General features: G+C 54.5%; 1 protein-coding gene across 2 annotated transcripts in view; it reads right to left on the bottom strand.

Moving 5' to 3' along the window:
* PDE9A (phosphodiesterase 9A) overlaps positions 1-18,655 on the bottom strand; it is a 111,810-nt gene that overhangs the window by 70,575 nt on the left and 22,580 nt on the right. For both annotated transcript variants that reach the window (XM_004452753.4, XM_004452754.4), the window contains exons 2-3: positions 5,508-5,578; positions 4,089-4,166 (exon numbers count right to left, since the gene is read on the bottom strand). In XM_004452753.4, the coding sequence (XP_004452810.2) occupies positions 4,089-4,166; positions 5,508-5,578 (149 nt within the window). The remainder of the gene's footprint in view (positions 1-4,088; positions 4,167-5,507; positions 5,579-18,655) is intronic.

Below are 18,655 nucleotides of genomic sequence, written 5' to 3'. Positions count from 1 at the left end.
AGTGGAGGAGACCAAAGAGGGCACAGGCTGGCCACCCGCACTGCTGACCTGGCTGGCTGGCCTCATGAGAGCAGGACTGTTTCTTAGGAATTGGGGAAGAGCTGGATGGTGGGAATCAGGTGACCTTCACCCAGCACTTTCCAGGGAGAAACCATGTGTCCAGGAGACAACTGCTGGTCACTAGGGCTGAGCGCCAGTCCTGCTTAAGAGTGGTCCCTCAGGTTTCCTACATTCTGCTCCAGTGGTTCTCAACCTGGGCTGCATAATGGAATCACCTGGGGAGCTTTAAAAAAGACCCTCAAAAATTAGATTTCATGGCCCCAGGAGGCGTCTGGGCATCTGTACCTTTCTAAGTCCCCCCGTGGTTCTAATCTGTACCTAGGGCTGAGAGGTACTGGCTGAGTGCAACTGGCTTATACTGTGCATGTTCAGAGTGGAGGGTGGATGTGCAAGTTCACAACGTTTGAAAGGCAGAGCCCAGAGTGTAAACATGATGTGTCTGGTTCACAGTGTCTCTTCCGCATGAACTTATGAACTGCATTTCCTGGCCCCACCTGTCACCGTGCAAGGTGTGGCCTTGAGCAGTCAACTGCCAACCTTTGACTTGCCCTTTCATTGCAGCACCGTCATTTGCAATGTGAAAAACACGGGGCTCCCTTTGGAACACGGTGAGCTGAGGTGCTATCGGGACACCCAAGCGTAGGTGGGAATGCAGAAGTGGAGGGCATGAGCTAGCTCAGAGCAGACAGGCGGGGTCCTGCTCGGGCCTGCCCAGATGTGACATGGGATGAGAAAGGAAGCAGGGCCAAGAAGCAAACCTCTGAGAATGCCCACGTTTAATAGGGCTGAGTGGGAAGTGGACAGAGGGGAGAAATGGAAGGAGAGGGCAGTTTCAAAAACGAGAAAAGGTCAGGAAGGCCGAGTGCCCGAGGAGGTGAGCGGGAATGCAGGCGGAGGAAGGCCGATGGGCCAAGGAGCCGTTCAAAAGGCTGGTCCCAGCAGCAGCGTCACCTCTCCCTAGGAGCCTGCAGAAATGCCAAGTCTCGCACCCCCATCCCACCCCAGACCTGCTGAATCAGAAACTGAGGGAAGTGGGGACGTGGGAAGGGAGAGGAGGGGTGACCCGAGCTTCGACAAGCCCTCCAGGTGATTCTGATGCAGCTCATATTTGCGAACTATTGGGTGAGAAGATGGGGGGATGCCTGGGAGGAGGGCAGGCTGCTGTGTAACAGGGCAATGGTGAAGGCAGCGTGGAGCCAGGCTCTCAGTCTTGGCATGACAGACGTTTGGATCATTCTGTGTTGTCAGGGGCTGGCCTGGGCACTGCAAGATATGCACATCCACATCTATCCTCATCCACATCCATATCCACATCAATTATCTGCCCATATCCACATACAAATCCATATCTATCCATATCCATTGCCACACCCATATCCATATCCATATCCATTATCCACATTCACATGTACATCCACATCTATTCATATCCATATTCATATCTTTCTATATCTATATCCACATCTACCCATATCCAGATCCATGTCCATATCCAGGTCTACATCTTTCCATTTCACATCTATCCATATCAGCAGCCATCCATTTCCATATCCATATCCACATCCATTTCCATATCCACATCCATATCCTTTTCTATCCATATCCATATCCATATTCATACTCTTATCTGCCCATATCCACATCCATATCTTTCCATATCCACATCCACATTCAAATCCACATCCATGTCCATATCTATATCAATATCCATCCATATCCATATCCATATCCATATCCACATCCACATCCATATCCACTTCAATTATCTGCCCATGTCCACATCCAAATCCATATACAAATCCATATCTATCCATATCCATTGCCACACCCATATCCATATCCACATTCACATGTACATCCATATCTATTCATATCCATATTCATATCTTTCTATATCTATATCCACATCTGCCTATATCCAGATCCATGTCCATATCCAGGTCTACATCTTTCCATTTCATATCTATCCATATCAGTAGCCATCCATTTCCAGATCCGTATTCATATCCATTTCCATATCAACATCCACATCCACTTCCACTTCCATATCCATTTCCACATCCACATCATTTCCATATCCACGTCCATATCCATCTGTATCCATACCCACACCCCATCTACCCATACCCACATCAGTACCTACGTTCCTAGCCACATCCACTTTTGTCCTTATCTACATCCATATCCACATCTACATGTACATCAGAAGGCCCTTTGGCCCTGCACGGTAGCGCAGTGGAGACGCGTGGGCCCAGGAGGGGATTCTGTCTGCTGTCACGGGCTGCTTCCACTTGTTATGAGCCGAGGCCACTATCCCAGCTTCCTGTCCAGATTGAGCACCTCTACAGACAAGAGCTTCTGCTGAGTGCAGGAGCAGTACCGTGTTCCGCTCAGTGAAAGGACCAGCTCGCCCTGACTGCTCGCCCTGACCGAATGGACGAGGTAGGTGAGCTTTTCCCTTCCGACGAGAGGATTTTAGGTCTGGAGACTGTCAAGGGATGAAGGTCACAGAGCGGCTTTCCTTCCCCAGTGAGATCTAAGGCAGCCGGACAGAGTGCTGGGATTAGGAGTCTCATCAGAGCCTCTGGGGAGCCAATTAGCGGGGCTCCTTCAGGGGAGTCTGGCGGCCGTACAAGAGCGGGAGATGGGGCGCAGAAGATGCACCTGCTGGTAGGGGAGATGGGGGAGGCTGATGAGCAGAGCGGAAGAGGGAGGAGGCCTGGCCGAGGCATCGAGACGCACATGGCAGCTGGCCACGGCCACTGAGACCTTGCTGACCGCGATGGCCACTGAGCTCGAGGGACAGTTGTGGCTTTTAACCCTTGCTAGCACTTTGTGCATCCCCCAGAGTTTGCTGCTGGCGGGCTCCCAGCCTGTTTTTAGGTAATGCTGCACCAAAGCCTCAGCAGAGCTCAGGAAGGTTTGTGCCCTTGTGGGGGGTCGGGGGTTGGGGGTCAGGGTGGTGGTAGGAAAAGGCCTGAATCCCACCCCAGCACCGCGGGGGACGTCTGGTAGAGGGGCTTCTAGGGGAAGAAGAGCAGGGGCTCAGGTGCACACCCACCTTGGATGGGGGGAGTCTCTTGGGCCTTAAACAGACATCCCAGGCCACCCGCCACGTGGAGCCCCATATTTAATGGCTGCCACGGAGCAGCCTTGGGCTCTGAGCTGCTGGGGCATGGGAGGTCCTGCAGGCACTCTTCATCCATCGGGCAGGACGCCCTGATGACCAGATGTGCCAATGTCCATGTAGCATCTACCGACTCCCCCAGAGTGCCACAGAGAGGGGTCACCAGGGGCACTGCACACCCAGTGACCTACCTGCTTCCCAGAGTGATGTTTAAATCCTGCCTTGCCCACCTGTGAGTATGAAGTCAGGTCTCTCTGGGGCCACTGGGCCCTGATTTGAGGGCTCTGTCGGCCTCCTTCCCAGCTCCTGGTCTTCCTTCAGCCACTCGTGACCGGGCTTTGTGCCCCTCACCTGTCTCACCTGCCTTCAAAGTGCATTCCCCACCTGACCCCTTTGGCCCTTCTAGGTCTCTCCCTGGTCCCTTCCATGCCCCCTCCTCTGGGCACAGACTAGAGAGGCAGGCACCCCTTTAGGAACTGGGGGCCTTGCCCCAAGTGGTAAATGCTAAACGTTCCCCAGGGGCTCTGGTCTGCAGCCCCCTGTGCCCTTCTGGAGACAGACGGTCAATACAGGGACCCTGGGACCCGGCTTTACGATTTGAAATCGGCCTCTGACTTGCTTCCATGCCTCGGTCTCCCATCCGTGAAAGGGTCATGGTACCAGCTCCTCCCTCATAGGGCTCCTGCTGAGAACTGAACGTGGAGCTCTTGGCATGGTTCCGGGCTGTGCTTATAACCATTATCCTTCTGGAATGTCTGTGGCCAGTTCTTCTGCAAATGAACTGGTCCAACCAAGCCTCTTTATCATCCCTACACCCCCTCCTTCCATCTTTGGTTTAAATTCAGATCCTTCTGCAGAAATAAATGAAAAAACAAATTCACGGCAACCCTCCCACTCTTACCGCTCGGAATTTGCAGGCATGGTGGGGTCGATGGAAACCATGGCGTCATCTGATGTTAAGAGGGAGATGGTTGTATTCCTGAAAAGCAGACAAAGACAGTGTCCTCACCCACACAGCCTCTGTTTTGGGGTGATGCCTGGAGCTCACGAGGGACAGAAAGAAGGAAGTGAGCACGGAGTCAGCTCAGCAAGGGAAGGGGGCGGCCGCCAGAGGCTGAGCTGTCTACACACATGGAAGGGCCGTGCACAATTTGAGCACTTGTAGGTTTTTAAGGAACTTAAAATGGGAATTGGAGAAAGTCTAACTTATTGAGTTGGGAGATAAAAAAGAACGGCGGTGAAATAAAAATGAACATTTCTACCAGCAGACGAAGAACGCAGTTTGCCTTTCTACATCTGGTTTCCTTGGGCGTCCCTGCAAATTGGCACAAACATCTCCTGCAGAACAGCTTTACATGGACGAGGGGTGTCTTTCTCCGGCAACCACCCACCTTTTGGGGCCTTTTATGAACTGTGTTACCTTGGGGAAGTTACTTAACTCTCTGGTCTTCAGTTCTTAAAATTTCTGTGTTTTTAATCTGTGCAAGAGGAGCGACCTGCGGATACCAGCGTGATTATAAGAAATACTGGATATTTCTTAGCACAAGACTTAATAAATGGTGCCCAAAGACGCCTGAAACTGCGGGCTTTTTTTTTTCTATGATCTCTGCCATCTGCTGTAATTTCAAGCATGTAATCTTATTTCTCTCACTTTTCTCATTCCTCTCTCACTTCTCCCCTGTCCATGAAAGACTTCCATTGTCCTTCTCTACCCTCACTCTAAAGATCCCAATTCTAAAGTTAATGGTAATGCCAAAGCTACCCTCGGGGTCACGCTGTTTAATTGGAAAGTTAAGACGCTAAACACTAGGAAGTTCACTTACTCAAACTCCTGATCTAGGACAATAACCCTCACAGAATTCCGAAGATTTTATAAGGTAGACGGCTGGTCTTTTCAACTTATTTCCGAAGTCACACTTCTGCCAAATATTGATCGGTGACAAACACCCTGAGATTACAAAAAAAAAAAAAGGCATCTGTTGGATTGTTGGGGGATGGGACCCCAAAGCCAAAACCTCCTTTTTCCTCTCTCCAACGTTGGAAGAGCAAGTGAAAGAAAAAACACCCTAGACGGTAGTTTTCGTTTGGTTCCGCCCAGTGGTTCCTCGGCGCCTGCCCTGGCGGTGGGCGGCGGGGATGGAGGGGGGCCGCCCCAGCTCTGGCCTGCCGACTCGAAGGCACTCCTGAGCACGGGGCCAGCCCGCCGGCCTCTGCCTGCTTTTCTCCCTCGCCCCTGTGGACTTGCCAAGGACCCCCCTCTCTATCTGAGTGGGTAAATGAGCCTATGAAGTGGCTGTCGCAGCAGGACGCGAGCACTCACCGAGGGAGGCCGGTGGCGATGCAGAAGAGGTCCATGATGTCGCTGGAATTGCAGTACTTGCTGAAGACCACCTAGGACAGAACAGCGCAAGGCAGTGAGGAGGGGCCGGCGAGCGCCGCCGTCCCAGGGGGCGCCCATTCCACGCGCCTCCTCTCTAGTCCTGACCGAAAGGGCTACTGGAAAAAGAAAAACACAATCGCGGGCACAAGACTATCACACGTACGTGTTTGCATGTATGTAGCTGATTTATACGGGTTATGAAAAACTCCACTAGAGCTCAGGAGAAAGAGTTCTGACAAATCAAGCGATGGTGCAAACACGTCTGTACGGGACATCGATTGTGATGTGCAAAGCCCTGACCGACCACCTCGTCTTCTCGAGGTCTTGGGGTCTCCAACTATCTCACGGGTGTCTTTATATGAAAAAAGAAGCAAGCCAAATAACTTTGAAAATTGCATATTAGTATTTGGAGGTCAAGGTCGTATGACTAAATCAGAGGGAGAATCAGCTGTGGACCATTAGTCTCCACTGTGAAAAATCCACGGGTGTCGGGGTGCGGCTGTCCTTGGAGAGAAAAGTGGTGTTTGCGTCGGCATCTTTTGTTCCAAGAATCCCACTGTAAGTCTGAGCCCCAGAGCCCCTCCCTGGGAGGGGGGACCTCCAGGCAGAGGCCACGCCAAAGCCCCAGCACCGTCACAACACCTATCTCCCAACCTTTTTACGGCAAATTGCTAAAAATGCCCTCTTCACCTGTCAGGACAAGTCCTTTGGCATGGGTGGGAGGCAAGCCTGAGAAGGGTGGTTATTTTTTTGGAGCTCAGTGTACCCCAATTTTTAAGCTAAGATTGACTGTGTCCTTCTTTACTTGGAAAAGGTGAAACAACCAGAAAAGATTTTCTTCTCTGTAAACACCATTTTCTGCATCCTGTCTGGACTAGCAATGACAGAACAACAAATAGCACGTTTGTTTGCATTTGCTTTGCACTCTGCTTGGTGTTAGCGCCCTTGGTGATGGGCTGTGGGACGTAGCTGATGCCATCGGTCAGCACTGCCGCTTGCGTTCACAGTCACTGGTCAGCACTGCCCCTGGCATTCACGGTCATCGGTCAGCACTGCCCCTGGCGCCCATGGTCACTGATCAGCACTGCCCCGGCATTCATGGTCACTGGTCAGCACTGTCCCTTGCATTCATGGTCATTGGTCAGCACTGCCCCTGGCGTTCACGGTCATTGGTCAGCTCTTCCCCTGGTGCCCATGGTCACCGATCAGCACTGCCCCCGGCATTCATGGTCACCGGTCAGCACTGTCCCTTACATTCATGGTCATTGGTCAGCACTGCCCCTGGTGTCCATGGTCATCGGTCAGCACTGCCCCTGGCATTCATGGTCATCGGTCAGCACTGCCCCTGTCGTCCATGGTCACCGATCAGCACTGCCCCCGGCATTCATGGTCATTGGTCAGCACTGCCCCTGGCGTTCACGGTCATTGGTCAGCACTGCCCCTGGTGCCCATGGTCACTGGTCAGCACTGTCCCTGGCATTCATGGTCATCGGTCAGCACTGCCCCTGGTGCCCATGGTCACTGGTCAGCACTGTCCCCGGCATTCATGGTCACTGGTCAGCACTGTCCCTTGCATTCATGGTCATTGGTCAGCACTGCCCCTGGCGTTCACGGTCATTGGTCAGCACTGCCCCTGGTGCCCATGGTCACTGGTCAGCACTGCCCCTGGTGCCCATGGTCACTGGTCAGCACTGTCCCTGGCATTCATGGTCACCGGTCAGCACTGCCCCCGGCATTCATGGTCACCGGTCAGCACTGCCCCTGGCATTCATGGTCATCGGTCAGCACTGCCCCTGGTGTCCATGGTCATCGGTCAGCACTGCCCCTGGCATTCATGGTCATCGGTCAGCACTGCCCCTGTCGTCCATGGTCACCGATCAGCACTGCCCCCAGCATTCACGGTCATTGGTCAGCACTGCCCCTGGCGTTCACAGTCATCGGTCAGCACTGCTCCTGGCGTCCATGGTCATCAGTCAGCACCACCTCTGGTGCCCATGGTCATCGGTCAGCACTTCCCCTGGCGTCCATGGTCATCGGTCAGCACTGCCCCTGGTGTCCACTGTGCCCTCTCATCTCATGACCCCCGTCCTGGCTCAGACCTGGCCATACCTGGGCCGTTGCAGCTGCCTCCTCACTGGCCCTGACCTCTGGTCTCACCCGTCTGCCCGCATCACCTGATGCCAACGAAGGTTTCTAGAACACAGGTCAATTTTGCCATTTCCCTGTCAGACACGCCCAAGGGAGGAAGCCCAGCTCCTTGGGGGGCACGTGAGCCTCCAGGGGTTTGCACCCCTTCCAGCCTGCACCGCCACGACCCCTCTCCCTGGCACCTCCACTCAGTGCCATGGATGCCCCTCCCCTCCTGCTCCGTGCCCTGCCTGTGCTGCCCGAGTTCCCTTTGGGGCCCCCTCCTCTCTCCTCTTTTTTGCAGACGTTAGGGTTCAGCAACAGCTTTTCTGCAAAGCCTCCCGAGCCTGCAGCAAGGAGTCTTGCCTCACCTAGCCCCATGCTCACAGCAGAGCCCCCTGCAGCCCCCCGCACATGGAAGGGAGCGCCGGGCTCTGGAACGCCTGCCTTCACCCACTGCCGAGCCGTGGCTATTGCTGACTATTTACCAAGTCCGTTTCCACTTGGTGCAGCTTTACCTCGTGGATTTAGCTGTGGATCTTGGAAAAGGGCAGGGGGCGGGCGGAAGAGAAAAGCAAGAAGCGCCCCCACCACTTTTTTTTTTTTATTTTTTAACACTGTTGCTTTGCTTTGTCCTTCCACAAAAGGTGAGGTGGCTTGCCAAAGGGCAACGGGGTCATTCCTTCCTGGGCCCTGCTAGGGAGGGTCTCTGCAAACGGCAGCACTGAGCAACCAGCCAGAAAAAAGGCTGATTTCCAGGCCAGCCCAGGGATTCTGATGCAGAGGGTCTGGGCCTGGGAATGTGCATTTTGATTTTTACTGCGCTTCTCGGGTTAGACCTGCTGCTCAAAGTCCTGTCCCCTTGGGGACACTCCCAGTCCAGAGGGCGGGCCCTGTGGGAGGCAGGATGGAGTGGGGGGCTGTGGGCACATACCTCCTCCCCCTGCGTGGCCGCAGCCAGGCCCCATCCAGGGTTCCCCACCGGCTTTGCCCTGCACACGGGTGCCTGGTCAGGGGGTGCTGGCCTGAGGCCCAGCTCTGCCCTGCCTCCGCCCAGGGCAGCCTTTTTGGTGGCGAGGGTGCTTGTCCTGCCGGGCACGGAGGATACCGCGTCTGCTCCCAGGACAGCTGCCCCGAGTTCCGCCCTCTCCGTTGGCATCTGGGAGAGAAGGCTTCCTTCCCTGGGCTTGCTGGGAGCAGCGCCTCGTCAGCCTGGAGGGTCATGGGGTGCCCGCGCTTGCCCGGAGGGAAGTGAGCTGGCCAAGGTCGGGGGAGAGGGGACCGTGGCAGCAGCGCCAGGCACCTGCGTGGAACTCCGCGGCCCTGTCCCCTCCCTCTGTGACCCTGTGCTCGTTACTCCATTCTATCTCCTCGAGTCTTTCTCCCGCGAAATGGGCCCCCCAGAGCGTGGCTGTCTCGGGCAGGTTTCCTCTGGCGCGTGGCTGGAGACCCTGTGGCCAGCTGGAAGTCAGAGCGGGTGACCTCCCGTGGAGCGGGGCCACGCTGCTCACTTCAAGCTCCTGACAAGGTCTCTTGGGGACAGGCTGTGGACAGCCGCGCTCAGACGACTCCCAGGCCGCGCCGGCGCCCTGCGTCGGCCTTCCAGAACTCTCTTTAGTGGAGGAGCTTCCCGGGATGCGGAGCGGCCGGCGGAGGAAATGGGGCCGGCTTGCTCCGAAGCCTGTGGGCATTGCTTTAGCGTTTGATTTTCTCTTCTTCAGAGATCTGTAATTCTGAACAAGTGCATCGTTCTTTTGTCAAGTGAAATGAAAGGCTTTTCAGTGATAGGGGAGTTTTACTGACAGCTCCTCCCCTGCCCTTCAATTCAGAAACTTCGGTGAACTCGCGTTTCGAGGCTCCCCAGCTGGCCTTTTCCTGGAGATGGTTGGAAAAAAATGAGCGAGGCGCCGAGGCCGTGCCTGGACAGTCGTCTCTGAGGACGCAGCTCATGTCCAGGTAGAGCCAGACTCTCCCGAGGGTCCGAGGCCGGCTTCATGGAGCCCCCCCAGGGGGACGGGGCCAGCACTGGCCTGAGGTCCCCGTCACCAGGTGGCGAGGAAGGCTATGTCACCGTGGACAGGAGCCTCGGGATAGCGTGGAGTCCACCGAGTGCCCAAGGACAGCAGGTAATACATGGCAGAGGTGGCTTCCCATGCTTGGCCTGGCCTCAGGATAGCAAATACTTGGCCTAACGGACAGGGCGTCCGTCTACCCCACGGGAGGTCCGCGGTTCAGACCCCGGGCCTCCTTGATCCGTGTGGAGCTGGCCCATGCGCAGTGCTGATGCGTGCAAGGAGTGCCCTGCCACGCAGGGGTGTCCCCTACGTAGGGGAGCCCCACGTGCAAGGAGCACGCCCTGTAAGGAGAGCCGCCCAGCGCAAAAGAAAATGCAGCCTGCTCAGGAATGGCGCCGCACACATGGAGAGCTGACACAAGATGACGCAACAAAAAGAAACACAGATTCACGGTGCCGCTGATAAGGATAGAAGCGGTCACAGAAGAACACACAGTGAATGGACACAAAGAGCAGACAACAGGGGGTTGTGGGGGGAAGGGGAGAGAAATTTAAAAAAAAAAGTCCAATTACAAAGTCTTCCGACAAAGTAAACTCAAGCAGCACTCTTGCTGACTCTTTGCAAACAATCAACCCAAACCTTCTGAGACTAGCCTGAAATTATTTTTGACCGAGATGAGGTGGGGGGCAGGGAACCATAAGAAAATTTGGAAAAGACAGGAAAAGTTCACCCAGTGTCTCCAATGAAAAATTATGCTGTGTCCATTTGTAAACTGATTTCAATTTTCCTTTGCTCCGCATAAATTTGGGATACTTTGATTTCCCTTTTGAACTGGCTGTACTGTAAGTTCTTCATTCAATTAACGAGTTGCATAAAATCTTTGACATGTGTTTATTTTATGTCTGCATGAGACTCATGGTTTTACTTTTTAAAAATCGTTATCTTTCTTGGGGCCAAAGCAGGACAGAGGCCAGGTGTAGGCGGCACAGGGGCCCTTTTGGAGGTGCTCGGACAGGGGCGCTCCTCGCGGGGCTCGGGAAAGCACCCCGGCCTCGATGGATTGCTAGCAGCTGTGGGAAAAGCCAGCCTGGCTGCAGCACAAACGGCTGATGGGCTTTTCAGCCACACACTGAATAATTCTGCAAATCCTTTATCCTTCACAGAAACAAAGAGGGCAAATAAAAGCATTGGCAAAAAGGAAATTTAAAAAATGAGATGGGGAGGGAGCAAGGGTCAAAGAAAAATAAAGATTTTATATCATTATCCCACTCGGAGGCAGATGGGGGCCGGAGTCTGTGAGCACGGCGAATCACCCAGCTCCTTTTCTGTGGTCTGATGGGCAGGGCTCTAATATTAAAACAAGACAAGGAGAAGAGATCAAGGACAGGCAGCCTCTCCTGTGCCGCCAATAGAGCTTCCTTCATCGGCTGTGTGAGCGGCAGGTATTTATGCACCTGTGTGCCACCTGCATTAGAGAACTGACACCGCCCTGGCCCTGGCGCTGGCTGCAAGCTGAGCACCGTTCTAAGGGACTTACTCAAGGAAACGAAGGCCCACGGAGATGCAAGTAGCCCCAAGGCCCAGTGGTGCCCCCAGGACTGCATCCCAGGCCACCCAGCCAAACAGCGCACAGGCTCGCAGCACTGATTGTGGCCGCCAGGTTTCTGGGCGCATTCACTGCCTCTTTGCACGGCCTCCTGGAAGCTCCTTATGGCTGGAGACCCTCGACCATGGGATGCTGAGAAGGTGCCGGGCTGGTATTTGGGGGCCGACAGTGAGGGGGCTGCCGAGGGCACACCTGGGGGCCTCTGGGTGGACAGACCAGGGCAGAGTCTAAGGCCGGAAGCCGCGTGGGGGACCCGAAGCTGGAGAGCTCCCCCCAGAGGGACCCGCCTCTCCCAGCTCTGCCTTTTCCTTCTCCTCCTGGACGCCCCCTTCAGAGATGTACCGGCGGGCACGCCCAAAGGGCCCTCCAGAGCCCGCTTGAAGCCAGCCTCATGCCGGTGGCCGGAGCAGGAGGGCCGACGGTTGCCAGGCCAGCGCGAGCCCCGGAGGGTCAGGCTGAAGGAAGAGGCCGGCACTGCCGTCCCCCTGCCCTCAGCAGCGCTTGAGGCTTCCTGAGCACCCTGGGAGCATTCAGCCAGCACGCTCCACCCTGCCAGCGCAGCCCCACGATCTCAGCAGCAAACGTGCAGGGAGGACTGGGGAGGCGATTTTCTGGAGTGGAAACAGGAGTTTGCGGCTGTGTGCGCTGAGTGGGAAGCAGGAGACAGGCAGGAGCTGGTGACGATGGATCGGGGCGGCGGGGTGGGGCGGCGCTGAGGAGGAGGCCCGGGCAGGCCACCAGGCAGTGACCAGGGCTGGGACCGTCGCCGGGCGGGTCCCCGCCTGCCTCGTGGCCCCTCGCCAGGGCTCCCGGGCGCCCACCTCCCGTTTCGGGCAGCCTCCTGGCCCTGACCGCCTGTGCTCAAGGCCCCACTCCTGCCCTCTGGGCTCTGCGTGTTCTCATGAATCTGAAAGGGGCGCCCTCGGCCCGACGTGCCCCCTATCCAGTTGGGAGGGGCAGCCCTGGTGTCCTTCCATTCAGCAGCGAACGGGCTGCCCATTCTTAGTCTTCCACAAGCTCAGCACTGGGCCTGGCACTTGGGGGGCGGGGCTGGGCACCCCACTGCCCGAGAGCCGCCCTTCTCCCCTCCCAGCCTCGCCCGGCGCGTCCCTGTCTGAGACTCACGGCTTTCACGGCCACCGCTGCCCCACGGACGGTCACGGCGATCTCCAGACCCGGGGCAGGACCTGGGGCGCCCAGAGCCTCGGGCAGACCTGGCACGGGCTGGGGGCGCGGGAAGTGCCGGCTAGAGTTGGCGGCTCCCCGTCCTTGCCAGCTACGAGCTCTGACTTCCGGGGGTGCCCTGGAGAAGCGCGCCCCCCTTTACATGCACAACTTGAAATTCAGACATCCATTCACACAGGCGAAAATTTTCTCCCTTCCGTTTTAAGAGAAGCTGGTTTTAATTTGCATCATCTGCCTGCCCTTGGCTTCTGGCTTTTTCCCATTTGAAAGGTGGCTTACCCAGGAGGTGTGGGAACAGCCGGATCCCCTGGGCTCTGGACTCAGAAGGAGCCTGGCTTTCTGGGGCAGAGGGCAGCTCTCAGGGGGCAGGCGGGTGGTGCAGAGGCCAGGCTGGAGGGCACGGGCAAGCTCTGTTGCAGTGTTCTTTTATTTGGGCCTCAGAAGCAGAAATGATTTTTGATCGTGCCTGCCCCATCTGCCCTTGCCACTTTGGCATGGGTTCAGTCCAAACAGGCTGGCAACGGCTGCCGAGGAAACGATTCTCTTTTCTCAGTAGAGCCGCCCTAAGGTGCCGTGTCCAGTTCTCCACGTCTCCCCACCCCGGGTGGGGAGAGCGGCCCCCAGCTTGTGTCTTTTCTGGTCTGGGGTATTCCTACGGTTGCTAGGAAACCGTTGCTGGGTGCGTGGAGTCCAAGTTTGGATTGGCGAAAAGTCAGTGGACACCAGGAGCTGTGGTTTCTACCGGACTTTTGTGGTTCTCTATTACAAACTGCTCCAAAGGTTGGGCAATGAGATACCGAATGGCAATTAGGCTTGGCTTAAGCTTCGAAGGCTGGGAATAAAATTCAACCAGACACTGTCATCACCCAAGAGGGGCAGGGCAGGGGGGCGGGATGGTTGACGGTGCCCCTGGGAATCTCCTCCAGGCCAGCTGTGGTCTTTGTCAACAGAGAGACCTTCCCGTGGAGATGGGCGCTACCTTTCAGAATTACAGAAGACATCTGTGCTACCCTTTGAAATGATTAAAAAAATGTCTGTTGAGCAAGCGGTGCTTTTGGGGTTAACTGTTGTAAAACATGCAACTGCGCGTCATTGCCTTGCTGTCACAGCTCATATCTGCGAGCTTTTTAATTCAGTTGCCTGAGCAGCACTTTTCCAGAGCTGCTTTGAACTTGGAGTAACAAGCCTCAAGCAGAATTCTCCTCGTTATGTATCTTCTGCAATGTTCCCCAGGTAACTTTACACGGTGAACCCTGACTTGAGAGCCCGAGAATGTACATCCCCCAGGCAAGCATCTAAAGGAAGAAGGGCAGTAGGCATTTTTCTACCACCAAACCTCCCTTCTAGAGGAGTGGAATGCACCAGCGCCGTTCCCCGGTGTGCGTGAGGGGGCTCCGATTTCCTTCCTCCGTCTCTTTGGAACTGGGATGCCTATTCCAGACAGTTCTGACCACCTCCTTGCTATATTCGTATCTGCTATTGGTCTCAGCCCTTGATCTGACCTGACGTGTGTTGATATTAACACATCACCATTTTATTTACTCTTAGGTTTGATGATGATGTTTATTAATTACAAATGACAAGACACATCAGAAATCTCCTCCAACCCAAATGAGGTGCACTCATTTCTAAAAGCAGCCTCTGGGAAATTGAGTGCAAAAATCAGAGCAAATCAAATGGGCAATAATGAAAAAGGGATGAATAGCCAAAAACTGGAAGTGGCCCAGACATTCCTCAACTAAAGAACAGTTAAACAAACGATGGCCATCCTCACCGGGGAATGCCACTCAGCGACGAGAAGGAACGACTGCTGGTGCGTGTGGCAACCCGGATGAGTTCCCAGGAAATTATGCTGGGTGAAAAAAAAGCCCACCCCAAGAGGCCACATACTGTATGGATCCCTTGGTAGAACATTCTTGAAATGGCAAGAGTACCGAGACGGAGGACAGGCTCGTGGTCCAGGGGTCAGGGCTGGAGTGTAGGGTAGGAGGGAAAGGGTGGGGTCTAGAAGGGGAGCACGAGGAAGCCAGGTGGGCTGTTCTGCCCTGGCTGCTCGGTGGAGCACGTGTGAGCCTCCGGAGCACACACTCGCGTGTGGGCACGGGCAGCGTTAGGGACGTGGGAATAGCCCCGGGGGCGCACGGCAGCCGGCTGTGCATCCCGCATGCGCGGAGTCCTGGTGGACGGGCTGTGCTGTAACTCCATGAGCCGTGACCCGGGGCAAAAGCAGGGAGAGGGGACACACGCTCTCTGCGATTTCTTATAACCGCATGTGGATCTACTGTTCTCTCAAAAGGTTCAATGACAAAAGGATGGCGGAATCGAAGCTGGCAAAGGGGTGATGTGAGGGGTCCTGTGCCCAGAACGCGGGTCCTCGTAGCCTGGTGGGAAGTAGCATGGCAATGCCGGTGCCCTCAGATGCAGATTTCTTAGGGAAATGACAACAGAAACAAACGTAATGATACTAGCATAGACCAGGGGCTCTTAACCAGTTTTGTTCCACGGACCCATTTGCCAGTCAGGTGGAAACCATGGACCCCTTACCAAGTCCGCACTATCCTGTGTGTTATTTGATAAATAGATCACACCCGCACCAACACATCCCCACGAGGACAATGTTGTGTAGAATTTCAATTCAAGCTCACGGACCCCTGGTTAAGAGCCCCTGGCATAGCTGAAGAGCCAGGCCCTGCGTGAGAGCGCTCCACGGAGCCTCACTTCCCCTGGCTCGGTCCCAGCGTGCCAGGCTGAGGCACTGCTCCGTGCTCCCATTCGACAAGCAGAGCTGCATAAACAGGGATACTCCTGCTGGCGTCACTTACTACAGAGAAGGGGAATCAAACCCAGAGCTTACGGTGGTGGCTTCAGCGACGTACCCCAGAAAAACACGTTCTGAAACGGGATCCATTCCAGTGGGTGTGAGCTCTCGCAAACAAGGCCTTTTGGTGCGGTGACTTCTGTGACGGTGTGGCCGGCTCAGCTCGGGTCTTCATCCTCCCACCACGGCCTTGCAGGGAAGGTCGCGGAAGGAGCAGCCGGCAGCTGAATGTCAGCAGAACCAGGAGAGGCCTCCACGTCATCGCCGTGTGACAGGCAAGCCAAGGGCAGAGGGCGGCCGACAACCAGCCCCAGAACGCAAGTCTTCTGGAGAAAGCATCGCTCTCCTGATGCCTCGATTTTGGACTCGCCATGAGCGAATAGATTCCCATTGTTTAAGCCAGCCCATTGCGCGGTATTTGTTTCAGCAGCTAGGAAACTAAATGCTTATAAATAATGAAATTATTACATTTTGCTAAGTCTCCATGGTGGAGTATTACGTAGGCATTAAAAACACGCCTTCGAAGACAATTTAATGCTATATTGGAAAACGCTGGTGATAAAATGCTGAGTGGAAATGATCAGGTTCCTAAGTTTTGTAAAGGAAAACTACTCCCCCCCGACCCCGTACACACTGAGAAAAGCCTGCAGGGGAGGCCACGGGCGCTGGCACTGCCCTCCGGCTGGCGGGATGAGGGAGCTTTTCATTCGCTCCTCTATTCTGCTCTGCGTATTTCAAATTTTCTAAAATGTAGGACATTTATCACCAAGAAAAACACTATCTAGACCTAGGAGTGGAGGTTTAATTTTTATTTAATGTTTATCAATAAATTGATAAACAAAACCAGCTTACGAACATTCTCTCCTAACAGCAGGCTGTACAGCATTTACATAAAATTCTTATGAGAGAACAAGAGTTCTTTACCATTTTCATTCGGAAAGGATACATTTGGGCATTCAGCCAAGGGAAGGAGAAAATTAAATGACAGTTAACCAGAGGGAAAGAAACTCAGAATTGAAATAGCGTAAAGCTAAGCGTGGGGGAAACTAGGGAAACTGGTGTGTCAGAGGAGGGTCCGAAGAGGAAATCCGAGAAGGGGGCTGCAGAGATGGTTTCGGGGCGTGAGAAGAAGCCAGAGCAAAGGAGGAGGCTGTGTCCCTTCTGGGTTGGGGACAAAGGCCTGGCTGAGCCGTTAATTGAGCAGTCAAAGGGGCTCCACTGGGTGGACTGTGGGACAGTGTGGGCTATGGTGTGGACCATTGACCATGAGGTGCAGCGGTGCTCAGAGATGCATTCACCAAATGCAATGAATGTCTCAGGATGATGGAGGAGGTTGTTGTTATGGGGGGAGGAGAGGGGTGAGGGGATGGGGGTTATATGGGAACCTCATATTTTTTAATGTAACATTAAAAAAATAAAGACACACAAAAAAGAAGATAATAGGATTCTAATAAAAAAAAAAGGCAAGGGGCTCGAGGGGCCTGAGTGCCACCTGTGGTCCTGCAGGAGCCGAGAGGGCGCAGGTGGAGGGGAGCGGAGAGATGCGCCTTCCCTCCTGGGCTTCCACCCTCGCCCCGCCCCCCGGGGCCAGGACTGGGGTGCTAAGGGGTCTCGGACGCTCCAGCACTGCCCAAGGCCCTCAGGCCATGGATCCTCAAGACCCACGGACAAGGTGTTGGCTGAGTCTGGACAGACACCCGTTCAGGCAAGAGAGCACCGCCACCGTTCCAGGGAAGATGGCGGAGTAGGGCGCTCCGGGCCTCTGGCCTTCCACTGGCTCATCTTAAATAGGCTGGAATCGCCTGAAACAATTAATTTGAAACTCCAGAGGCCTGAAGAACACAGTACAGAATTGAGGGGAAAGCCAGTAAATGGCGGCGAAGAACTGACCTGCGCTCTCTGCGCGGCGGCTGCTGGCGCCCACGCCCCTCTCCCTGGCTAGCTTCTGGTGGCAGAAAGGACGTAAGGATCCTCTTCCCGAAGGACAGGGGTGTGCACGGCCAATCCCGGACCTGGGCTTCTGATGACAGAATTGGGATTGGAGGTCCTGGCCCTGACGGCTGCCGGTGCTCCAGCCCTCCCGGGACAGGGATGGGGAGGTGGCCGTGTAAAGCGGGGGGCTCCCCCAGGTGGGCGGGGAGGCTGGGCAGGCCCGGAAGGCTCAGCTTTGGGGCGCTGGACAAGTTGTCGGTGCCCTTCCTGACCCCCTCCACGGGGCCCTTCGGAGCCTCTCTGCACCCCTTTTGGGGGCCGTGGCCCTGTTTCCTTTAGGGAAAGACCGAATTGGGGAAGTTCTCCCTGGTGTGATCCTCTTCTCAGAATTTACCCTCCGGCCAAAGGAGTGTGAGGCAATGAAAGGAGTGTGAAAAACTACAGGTGGACCCCCTGGGACAAAAGCCTGCTCGCTTCAGATACCGGGAGAGGGGGGTTGCCCCCCGGGAAGCGGGGGGTACAAGCAAGCTCCTGTAGACAGGGGAACTACAAAGCAACTGACCACCAAAGCCCAGGACAAGGCGGCCCCGCGAGACAGGGGAATCCCCCTAGTGCAGTCTCTTCGGGCAGATCTTCCTGGTTGGGGGCTAACGCTCAAAGAAAGTCTCTGTCTAATCACCAGCTGGTTACAAAACCAAGAAACAGACACCCCAGGGGGTAAATCCCAGAGTTAACATTTTAAAATATTAAAACACACAGTGTGCAACAAGAGTATAAGACAAACAAAGAAACAGGAAATGATGGCCCCTCCGAAGGAAGAGGATGAAAATACAGAAAACACCAAAGCAGAAGCAGGGAGTGTGGGTATACCAAAGAAAGCATTTGAAGAAATGAGCTTAAAAACACTCAAGGAGATGGAGGAAAGTACAGAGGAAGAGCCACAGGTTATCGGAAGAACAATGAATGAGCATGATGAGAATCTAAGTAAAGAGACAGACATTTTAAAAAGGTACCAAACAGAACCAAATAGAATTGCTGGAGTGTGAAAACCACAATAACTTATGAAAAAGGCCCAGGACGGTTTCAAGAACAGAATGGAGCTAGCAGAAGAATCAGTGCCTTGAAGACAAGACACTTGAAATGCATTAGGCCGAGGAACAGAAAGAAAAAAGAAACATTAGAAGTGAAAATAGCCTATGATAGCTATGGGGTACCTTCAAGTATACCCACATACACATTATGGAAATCCCAGAAGAAGAAGAGAGAAAGGGGCAGAAGGAATAGTCAAAAAAAGCAATGACAGAGAACTTCCTAAACTTAGCAAAAGATTTGAATATGCACATCCAAAAATCTCAGAAAACACCGGACAGGGTAAACATGAAGAGAAATATACCCCAGCATATAT

Source organism: Dasypus novemcinctus, chromosome 4 (assembly GCF_030445035.2).
Source record: "Dasypus novemcinctus isolate mDasNov1 chromosome 4, mDasNov1.1.hap2, whole genome shotgun sequence".
Classification (NCBI taxonomy): domain Eukaryota; kingdom Metazoa; phylum Chordata; class Mammalia; order Cingulata; family Dasypodidae; genus Dasypus; species Dasypus novemcinctus.
Note: the sequence above shows the minus strand (reverse complement) of the source record. Positions and strands in the feature narration are given on the sequence as shown.